The following is an 11,238-nucleotide window of genomic DNA, read 5'->3' on the forward strand; positions in this document are numbered from 1 at the left end:
AAAGCTGGTTTTGCCTGGTGTGAATGAAAACACACACACGAGGTTCACAAAAGACTTCACAGGTAGTCCTCGGCTTGCAACGATCCGCTTAGTGACCGTTCAAAGTCACAACAGCACTGAAAAAAGTGACCGTTTTTCACTGTAGCCTCCTCGCGTTCACGTGATCAAAATTCAGCCACTTGGCACCTGGCTCCTACTTATGACGGTCGCAGTGTCCCCGGGTCACGTGATCCCCTTTTGCGACCTTCCCACATGCAAAGTCAATGGGGGGAGGGGGGTTTGAGCCAGATTCACTTAACAACCGGGGTAGTAACTTCGCCTAACAACTGAGGCCAGGAAGGTTGTAAAACGGGGGCAAAACGAATGTTTCACTTAAACGATGGAACATTTGGGCTCAATTGTGGTCGTTAAGTCGAGGACTAGCGGAAGGAAGACCACGGAGCGATCGCGCCCACTAAGCAGAATCATTTTTATACAGGCAATCCTCGACTTACGACCACAAGGGAGTCCAAAATTGATGTTCCTGAGTTGTTAAGTGAATTGCGATCCATTTTAAGGCCTTTCTTCCCGCCGTTGTTAAGCAAATCACGGCAGCTGTTAAGGGAGTCACGCGGTCGTTAAGCGAATCTGGCTACCCCTCCCCGGTTGACTTTGCTTGTCAGGCGGTCGCAAAAGGGGATCGCGCCACCGCGGGACGCTGCAACTGTCACAAGGACATGTCAGTTTCCAAGCTTTGGGATTTTGATCACGTGACCCCGAGGGACGCTGCAACTGTCACAAGGACATGTCAGTTTCCAAGCTTTGGGATTTTGATCACGTGACCCCGAGGGACGCTGCAACTGTCACAAGGACATGTCAGTTTCCAAGCTTCGGGATTTTGATCACGTGACCCCGAGGGACGCTAGAAGGAAAAACAGACGTGTCCCTTTTTTCAGTGGATTTGTAACTTCAGTCACTAAATGAACCGTTGTAATTCAAGGACTGACTGTAGTTGTTTCTCTGTAAGCCCACCCTGAGCCAACTCTGTTTAGGTCACCCTGTGACCTTATCCAGGTTACCTTAATTTAGCCAACATGGCTTAGCTGGCATCAGCACTGTCTACCAGCAATCAGCATATTTTTTCCCCTAATTTCCAGTTAACAATAAGGACATTTTACCATAATTAGCATATTGCCCCCAAGTTCTTCTTTTCCAAATCCTGTTTCATTTGAACAAACATTCTCAATTGCTTTGGCTTTTTGAAGCCTTCCTGGCCCTTGATGGATGCTAGCAGGTTACTACGTGTTGAGGCCTATCGGGGTTTAAATGTTAGCTTCTTAATACAGGTCGTCCTCAGCTTACAACGGTTTATTTAGTGACCGTTCAAAGGCACAACGGCACTGGAAAAAAAGGTGACTTGTGACATGTTTTCACGGTTGCAGCGTCCCCACGATCGTGGGGATCAAAATTCAGACGCTTGGCAACTGTTTCAGACTTACGACGGTCGCAGTGTCCCCGGGGTTCGTGCGATCCCCTTTTGCGACAGGCAAAGTCCATGGGGGAGCCAGATTCACTTAGGCTTGCTAACCCTATCCATTGCAGAGATTCGCTTTGCAGCTGAGGGAAGAAAGGTTGTAAAACGGGGCAAAATTCAATGAATAAATGTCTCACTTAACGACAAGAAGTTTTGAGCTCAAATTGTGGTCGTAAGTCGAAGACTACCTGTACATTGCCACCTCCCCCACCTTGATTTACCCACTAGGCCAGGGGTAGGCAACCTTGGCTCTTTTATGACTGGTGGACTTCAACTCCCAGAATTCCTGAGCCAGCCACGCTGAGGGGAAAGGGAGAGGTTTCCAAGCTGAGCCAGGCTGGCTCAGGAATTCTGGGAGTTGAAGTCCACAAGTCATGAAGGGGCCAAAGTTTCCCTCATGCTGGCTCAGGAATTCTGGGAGTTGAAGTCCACGAGTCATAAAAGAGCCAAGGTGGCCTACCCCTGCACTAGGCCATCCAGCCTTCCCTGATTTGCATACTATGGAAAGCCTAAAAGCCCCCTTCCCTTATATCTTTCTAGTCCTCAACATACGACCGCAATCAAGCTCAAAATCTCTGCTGCGAAGCGAGACGTGTTAAATGAGTTTTCTCCCATTTTAGTTAGTTTTTTTTTTTGTTAGTTAGATTTGGGTCTCCCCTTCTCATCTTGAGCAATTTCTGTTCACTTACAACTGCCTTCTCTTCCCTCTTCTTTCTTTCTTTTTTCCTTCCCTTCTTCCTCTTCTCCTCCGTCTTCTACTTCCTCTTCTTCCCTTCTTTTCCCTCTTCCTCCTCTTTCCACCTTCTCTTCTTCCTCTCCCTCCTCCTGCTCTTCTTCACCTGATCCTCTTCTCCTTTGCCTCTTCTTCTACTTTCTCCTCTCCATCTTTATCTTCACCTCTCCTTCTTCTTTTCTTCCACCCTTCTCCTCTCCTTCTCCTACTCTCCTTCTCCTTCTCTACTCTTCCTCCTCTTCCCTTCTTCCCTCTCTTCTTCTCTTCTTCCTTTTCTTCTCCTCTCCATCCTTTCCTTCACCTCTCCGTCTTCCCCTTTTCTTCCTCCCCTTCTTCCTCTCCTCCTTTTCTCTCCCTCTTCTTCCCTTTCTTCTCCTCTCCATCCTTTCCTTCACCTCTCCCTCTTCCCTTCTTCGCCTTCTTTTAGTAAACCTGGTTGTTAAATAAATCTGGCTTCCCCCATGGATTTTGCCTGTCGCAAAAGGGGATCACACAAACCCCAGGACACTGTGACCGTCGTAAGTCCGAAACAGTTGCCAAGTGTCTGAATTTCGATCCCACAATCGTGGGGACGCTGCAAGGGTCCTCCCTGTGAAAACCTGTCACACGTCCCCCTTTTTCCCAGCGCCGTTGTACCTTTGAACCGTCACTAAACGAACCATTGTAAATTGGGGGCCTCCGCTACGGTGTACTTTCGAAGCAGGACTTCCCAGCGCGCGAGCGGCACCAGGCCGTTGCCGAGTGCGGTGCGCGCACACGTGCGGAGGTGTAAATACGGGAACCCCGATCGCTCGTCCGCGGCTTTTTCCTCTCTCCTCACTTCAACTGCCAGGAAATCAATTCAATTGATCAGCCAGATGGGGAAACTCCACAACAATCCAGCGAGACTAAATGGAAATCAATGGCAATAAAGAACGAAGCAAAGAGAAGCCTGTTGTCGAATCGACAACCCGCCGCACGCGCGCACGGATTTTCTCCCTCGGAAGAGTCAATTCAGAGGTTCTGTTCCAGAGTTCCCCCTCCCCCACAGATCTGGCCTTGCCTAAATTGCCCCACAGAAACACACCCCTCAGGAGACCCCGTAACACAAGCTAAACCAAGGGAAGAATCTTAGAATCAGAAGAGAGCTGGAAGGGACCTTGGAGGTCTTCTAGTCCAGCCCTCTGCTCAAGCAGGAGACCCTCTGATCATTTCAGACAAAGTGGCTGCCCAGTCTCTTCTTAAAAACCTCCACTGATGAAGGACCCACGATTTCTGGTGGCAAGCTGTTCCACTGTCTTCATTGTTAGGAAGTTTCTCCTTAATTCCAGGTTGCTTCTCTCCTTGGTTAGTTTCCATCCGTTGCTTCTTGTCCTGCCTCCAGGCGCTTTTTAAAATAAGTTGACCCCCTCCTCTTTGTGGCAGCCCCCCCAAATACCAGAACTCTGCTATCATGTCCCCCCTAAGTCCTTCTTTTCTCTAGACTGGCCATACCCAAATCCAGCAACCGTTCTTCGTATGTTTTAGTCTCCAGGCCTTTAATCATCTTAGTTGCTCTTCTTTGCACTTTTTCCAAGGTCCATAGAGATGTCCTCTATGACAGAGGTCCCCAAACGGTGGTCTGGAGCCTACTACCGGTCCATAGTCTATTCCCAACCGGGCCACGTGAGTGGCTGGCTGGTGCGCGCAACTCAAAAAGGTTGGGGAACTTTGCTCTGTGGAGTCCCACCAGCTTCTCACACCCCATCCATTTGTGCCATGTTGGGCACAAATGGATAAACCCTGAGCCACCAGCTCTCCTGCCCTGGTCTCCAGCTTCCATCGCAGCTGTCCAACATGTTGACACTGGAGGAAGTCAAATTTCCCTTGAGTTCTTCTCACAAGGTCTCCCCAACCCAGTTCACGTCCAGCATTGAGGCTAAACCTTGTGTCTTCCTGAGCACATGGTGTCTGCCATGAGAGTCCAGCTTAGCGTGCCATATTCCAAGCCAGCCCATGCCTTGTTTATAAACCCTGGTTAAAGCTAACCACGGAGGTCTACAACTCCAACCATCCCTGGTCAGCCGGACCAGAGAGGAAAGCTAGCCAGCAGGGCAACCAACATCAAGCAAACCACTATACTTTGTTTGGCTAGGCTGCCGCATAGGGGTAGGCAACCTTGGCTCTTTTATGACTCGTGGACTTCAACTCCCAGAATTCCTGAGCCAGCCATGGCTGGCTCAGGAATTCTGGGAGTTGAAGTCCACAAGTCATAAAAGAGCCAAGGTTGCCTACCCCTAGGCTAGGAATTCTGCAAGTTAAAAGTCCACAAATCTTAAAACCCTACTAAGTCGGAAGTCAAGATGGCAGCCCTAATCACCTCATCCAAGCTCCGCCCCTTTTTAACCTATGTCACGATTTTCGGCTGTCGACACCCTGAGCCAACCAGGTTAATGTAGCATGAAGGGCAAAGTTGGCTAGACGGTGTGTTCAGATTAAAAAGCTGGGCTTCCTTTAGACGTTTCTTCTTCCATCTCTTGATCTCCATCACGGTTCACGCTGTTTAATTCTGATCATGAACAAACCTTTTTTACCCCCAGAGAATTCTAGAATAATCCAGTGATTTTCGGCCAGTAAGCCCCTCCCCACTTCAGTCATTGGCTCACCTGCTGTGACGTCAGGTCAGGCTCACGAAATGCTGAAGCAGCGTTTCTCAATCTTAGCCCCTTTTAAGATGGGTGGACTTCAACTCCCAGAATTCCCCAGTACTGAGAAACACAGTTAAAGGAAAGGCGAAGAGATCAATTACCCAATTAAAATAAAAATAAAAATGAAACTCTCCTTACAATATTTTTGGAAGGAAAAGGAGAGTTTATTTGAAATGCTTTTTTTAAATGTAAAGATAATTTAATTTAATTTATAAGATAATTCTGGACTGTCCCGTAGTTTGGAGATAAAAACTCTCTCTCCCCCATCCTGGTTCTTGACCCATCAGACTTTTCCATCCTGGCCCTCCGTTGTATTGATCACTTTCCGCAGAATTCCGGTCTCCGTCAAGGCCTGGTAATGGGCGGGTCTGAATCTGTGCAAATACACCGACATCTTGCCAGGTATGGCGGTTTCTTCTCCCAAACCTAGCAGAGGAAGAAGAAGAAGAGTTTTATTTCTATCAACAAGGTAGAACAAAAATTTGAGCAAAATTCCAAGTAGAAATGAACGAAGGTGGTACCAACTTAAATCTGAAACTTTCTAACGTCCTTTTCTCACGCTGAGAAGGAATTTAAGACAAAGATAGCCAATCATTTAAAAAAAATATATTGAATTTTACCACACGCTCGTACACAAACCCACAAGATTGAAGAAGATCAGCCTTACCTAGCTGCCTGGAAAACTTCTGAATCTTCTCCAGAGCTTCAGGGACATCTTGTAACTGCTGGACCACGGCTTCCACCTCACCCACGGCATAGCCAAAATCCGCCGTGTCCAGATCAACGTGCAAATCCCCCGCACGGTATTTGTGCCGCGTGGTCACGAAACTAGCAAACACCTGCAAGCCCAGTTCTTCTACTGCTTTGTTCACACAAGAACGCCAGTTCGGTCCTGGGTCTCTGTCCAATAAACCACAGAGGCGCGTCACGATACTTTGGGGACACGTCACTTCTTGGTACTGGCTGGCCGCGTGGGATGGTCTTGTGTCCCTCGGTGGTTGCAAAACCGGAGAGGACGGACGGTTATCCGTCTCTGCTGCACACGGGGTCCCCTTGCTTCCCACCAGCCTAACCGGGGGACATTTTAGCTCCCAGCCCACCCCCTCGCGATCCCGCAGCCAATGATCCGCTCGCGTCAAGCACCAATCGGGGACGTCATAGTAGCTGTCGCGAAAAGAGACACCGCCTTCCAAGATTGCTCCCAGCTCGGCTAACTTCTCGATGGTGTTGGGCCCGAAAAGAAATTTCTGTTCTACCTCGATGGCTCCGGAAATCCGATCTGGGGCACACACAAAAAAGAGAAAGGGTCCAAAATTGTGAAGAATCGAAGCGATTTTTTCCCCGCAACAAATTGGATTCTGCTCTTTGTGACTTGCTCAGCGGGTTTTGCTGTTTTGGAGAACCTGCTGATGAAAAACATCTTAAAATACATTGATAGGGCTTTGAATTCAAAATTGTGTAGGGGCTTTTAAGCTTGTAAGTCCCTTTTAGGCTTCAGATGTACCTCCTAGCACAGGGGTAGGCAACCTTGGCTCTTTTATGACTCGTGGACTTCAACTCCCAGAATTCCTGAGCCAGCATGGCTCAGCTTGGAAACCTCTCCCTTTCCCCTCAGCATGGCTGGCTCAGGAATTCTGGGAGTTGAAGTCCACGAGTCATAAAAGAGCCAAGGTTGCCTACCCCTGTCCTAGCAGAATCAGAGTGCTTGACTAACAGAAACCATCTTCCACTGCCTTAACCTTTTAAAAACACTACAGGATTGCAGCTATAGGAAAGCTTAGACTGGGGAAAAAAACGGTTTCTAATCTCCCCAAATAGCATTTCCTGTGTTTCTCCTCCTTCCTTCCTGTTTCAGGAACAGGTCATTTTTCATTTAATGACAGCTTTGTTTTCTTTTCTTGACCTGAAGATCCATTTTATATTCAGAATCAGCCTCAAGGTTGGTGGGACAGACCGCACTGGTGAACAACAGTGCCCCCTCCACGTCACGGTTAGTGGAGGATTTGAACCCAGGCCTCTGAGAGGCTAGCTTGCCTTGCCATGATTTCAGGAAAAAATCAGCCTGAGATGCATTTATCCAGGTAGTCCTCGACTTACGACCACAATTGAGCTCAAAAGTTCTGTGGCTAAGCAAGACAGGTAAGGGAGTTTGGGGCCCATTTTACAACCTTCCTTGCCACAGTCGTTAAGCGAATCACTGCAGTTAATAATACGGTCATTAAGTGAATCTGGCTTCTCCCACTGACTTCGCTTGTCAGAGGTTCGCCAAAGGGGATCGCATAACCCCGGGACACTGCGACCGTCATAAATATGAGTCAGTTGCCAAGCGGCTGAATTTTAATCACGTGACCACAGGGATGGTACAAAGATCGTAAGTATGAAAAACGGTCGTAAATCATTTTTTTCAGTACCGCTGTCACTAAACGAATGGTTGTAACTCGGGGACCACCTGTACAAGCTGATGAAGCACAAACCATGGTTTGTAAGCTGCATCACCTAAAGTGGACCAGGGGGAAAAACTTAAAAGAAACCTTTATGGCAGGGGTCTTCAAACCTGGCCCTTTGATGACTTGTGGACTTCAACTCCCAGAAGCTGGCTGAGGAATTCTGGCCCCTAAAAGGGCCAAGTTTGAAGACCCCTGCTTGTGGACTTCGACTCCCAGAATTCCTCAGCCAGGGTACCTCGCTGAGGAATTCTGGGAGTCGAAGTCCACAAGGCCTAAAAGGGCTAAGTTTGAAGACCCCTGCTTGTGGACTTCAACTCCCAGAATTCCTCAGCCAGGGTACCTCGCTGAGGAATTCTGGGAGTCGAAGTCCACAAGGCCTAAAAGGGCCCAGTTTGAAGACTCCTGCTTGTGGACTTCAACTCCCAGAATTCCTCAGCCAGGGTACCTCGCTGAGGAATTCTGGGAGTCGAAGTCCACAAGGCCTAAAAGGGCCCAGTTTGAAGACCCCTGCTTGTGGACTTCAACTCCCAGAATTCCTCAACCAGGCACGTTGGCTGAGGAATTCTGGGAGTCGAAGTCCACAAGTCCTCAAAGGGCCAAATTTGAAGACCCCTGGCTTTATGGCTTCCAGATCTGAGCTAGCAAATCCCCACAACTTTACACCCGAGACCTTCGCGTGCATTGCACGTTCCTGGTTCCCTGCACGAGTTTTGCAACTGACACCTTCGCGTGCCTTGCACGGCTAAGCACGGACAGGCAGCCAAAAGGCAGCGCAGCCTGGCCTGGGGGGGGGGGGGAAGGCTTCGAATGAGGCTTGGGGAGTTCACGGTTAGCTTAATCCGGATTAATTGCACTCCTGCCCGTTGCTCCGACTCCGCCCCGGCCCCCTCCGCCCATCCTCGGAGCAGGCCACCGACCTTCCCCCGGCTGGGGGTCCGGAGCTGCTGCGGGCGCCTGGCGAGCAGAGCCCCGCTCCATGTTGGCGCCGCCCGGGGCCGAGGACTACAACTCCCAGCCTCCTTTGCAAAGGGGCTCGCCGGGCCGCCAGCTCGGCGAGGCTTTTGCAAAGCGAACACAAAGAGGGACGGACTCAAGCCCTCCTTCGGACGTTCAGCGGGGGGGGGGAGGGTTGGAGAAAGGAAGGGCAGCTGCGCCAAAGGCCGGGAGCGGCGCAAGGGCGCTTGGGAGTCGTAGTTTTTTCCCCGCCTGCCCAGCAGGTACCTTGGCCCGCTCGCCTACCTTTTTTTTTTTTTTTTTAATTTGCTCCTCCGGCTGTTCTATTTTTTTTTTATTCCTCTCCCCATGTGACTGTCTCGCTCCCTCGATCACCGTTGCCAGGGAAACCGGAAAGCTGCAATTAAGAGCAGCGGGGGGGGGAGGGGGTGCATTCCCAACCAGGGAAGGTGTAGGAGGGGAGGGGGAGGAAAGAGCCCAGGTTTAACTCCTTGCAAGCCAACATTCCCGGGTTCCCTGCGCGGAAGGAAGGACAAGCAAGACTTTCCCCATCCCCCCCCACTCTTCCCAGGATTTGGGGGGGGGGAGGTAGAGGGTGGGGGAGACACGCACAAGCCGGGCCCGCGTGGAAGCAACCTAATCTGAGATTCTCCCGACTTTAAAGAACGTTCCTCTTTTTGCAAAAAAAAATAAAATAAAATAACCCCCTCATTTATTTTATATATTTTTTGCAATAAACTCTTTTTTTCCAGGAGGAAAGTGATGGCGCGGGGAGGAGGGGAAGGGGGGAGGGCAATCTTCCTAGCTAGAATAAATAACTCAGAGAGAGATCATCATCGTATAATAACCACCAGGCAACTGTTTTGTAGGTTGCGAATTAAAAAAAAACAACTAAACAAATAAATTTTCCTGCGCGTTGGAAAAGCAGTTTTCTCTGCCCGAGCTTTTCGGCTTTCCGTTCTCTTTCTCACATCTGGAGGGTGCTCAATTTTGGAAGGATCGGGCCCACAGCTGGGGCAAGGACACTCCTGCCAACCCTTGGGGAGAGAAATGACTGCGGTCCCATTTTTCTGGGCCGCTGAGCCAAGATTGAGAAAAATTACAGCTGGTCCTCGCTTTACGACCACCGTGGAGACCGGGATTTCTGTTGCTAAGCAAGACGGTTGTTAAGTGAGTCCTGTGCCACATCTGCTTCCCTGCCAAAGCCCTGGTGCATGATTTACCCCCCACCCCCACCATGTGATTATAGATAGTCCTCGGCTTACGACCACCAGGGAGACCGGGATATCCGTTGCTAAGCAAGGCGGTTCCTGATTTTGCAATCTCTTTTGCCCCTGTTGTTAAGCAGGTCAGCGTTGTTAAGCGAATCACATTGCTGGTTAAATGAAACCGGCTTCTCCCGTTGACTTGGAAACCGGCTGGGAAGGCTCGCCAATGATTTCGGTCGTTAAGTGAATCATAAGGTTGAACGAATCCGGTTTCCCTCCATTGACCTTGTCAGAAGCTGGCTAGGAATGTTACAAATCACAATACGTCGGTCGTAAGTACAAGGACCGATCGCAAGACGCTTTTTCCCAAGGCTCTTGTAACTTTGAACGGTCGCTAAGCGAACCGTTGTAAGTCAAGGACTACCTGAGTCCAGGATAGCTGGCCATCCAAACTTTCTCTCTTTGTCTGAGTGGGTCAAGATGTCTTCCTGCACTGGCCTACCTGGTCAGGTTGTTGTAAGACTTTCAAGTGGGAGAGGCTTATCTTGTCTGGGAAGACAAACTCACCCCCAAGTACATCATCGTCGTGACCCCCACCAAATACCATTATTGATTATTACAGGCAGTCCTCAACTTACGACCACAACGAGCCCATCATTTCCGTTGTTAAGTGAGTTTTGCCCTATTTTACGACCTGACTTGCCACACTTGTGAAGTGAAACTCTGCAGTGGTTAAGTTAGTAAACACAGTCGTTAAGTGAATCTGACTCCTCTCCCCCCCATGGAGTTTGCTTTTCAGAAGGGCCCAGGATGTCGCGACCGTCATAAATACGAGTCATTTGCCAAGCGTCTGAATTTCGATCTTGTAACCGCAGGCAGGTTGCAATGGTCGTAAGTGTGAAAAACGGCCAGGAGTCTCCTTTTTTCCTTTCTGTTGCAACTTGGAACAGTCACTGTTGTAAATCAAGGACTACCTGGAGTTGATTAATTCGTCCCTAAATGAAACTGTCATTAGGTCGAGGACTACTTTTTATTGATTAATTCGTCCCTATTAAACGAAACTGTCGTTAAGTCGAGGTCTTTTATTTGTCCCTATTAAACGAAACTGTTGTAAGTTGAGGACTACTTTCAATCGATGAATTCATTCCTAAATGAAACTCTCATAAACTGAGACTATTTTGAATCAATTAATAATTCATCCCTAAGTGAAACTGTCGTTAAGTTGAGGACTACTTTGAATCGATTAATTCGTCCCTATTAAACGAAACTATCGTAAGTCAAGGACTACTTTTAATAGATTAATTTGTCCCTAAACAAAACTGTTGTAATTTGAGGACTATCTGCCATCCATTAATTCGTCCCTAAACAAAACTGTCGTAAGTCGAGGACTATTTTTATTCGTCTCTATTAAATGAAACTGTCGTAAGTCGAGGACTACTTTCCATCGATTAATTCATCCCTAAGCGAAACTGTCATAAGTTGAGTACTACTTTTAATTAATTAATTCGTCCCTATTAAGCAAAACTGTCGTTAAGCCGAGGACTACTTTTGATTGATTAATAATTCGTTCCTAAGTGAAACTGTCATGAGGACTACTTTGAATTGATTAATTTGTCCCTGAGCGAAACTGTCGTAAGTCAAGGACTACTTTCAATCAATTAATTTGTCCCTAAATGAAACTGTCATAAATCGAGGACTACTTTCAATCGATTAATTC

The 11,238-nt window shown here is 48.4% G+C and overlaps 1 protein-coding gene across 1 annotated transcript; it reads right to left on the reverse strand.

Annotated features, from left to right (window-relative positions):
- Positions 1 to 5,115: 5,115 nt before the first annotated feature.
- Positions 5,116 to 8,349, reverse strand: THTPA (thiamine triphosphatase). The gene is made up of 3 exons (XM_015822240.1): positions 8,277 to 8,349; positions 5,580 to 6,191; positions 5,116 to 5,338 (listed from the first exon to the last, which is right to left on the reverse strand). The coding sequence occupies exons 1-3, from the start codon at positions 8,335 to 8,337 to the stop codon at positions 5,196 to 5,198; spliced, it is 816 nt and encodes a 271-aa protein (XP_015677726.1). The 5' UTR covers positions 8,338 to 8,349; the 3' UTR covers positions 5,116 to 5,195.
- Between the last annotated feature and the right edge of the window lie 2,889 nt (positions 8,350 to 11,238).

This window comes from Protobothrops mucrosquamatus, unplaced genomic scaffold (genome assembly GCF_001527695.2).
Source record: "Protobothrops mucrosquamatus isolate PMUCROS unplaced genomic scaffold, P.Mucros_1.0 scaffold1499, whole genome shotgun sequence".
Classification (NCBI taxonomy): Eukaryota; Metazoa; Chordata; class Lepidosauria; order Squamata; family Viperidae; genus Protobothrops; species Protobothrops mucrosquamatus.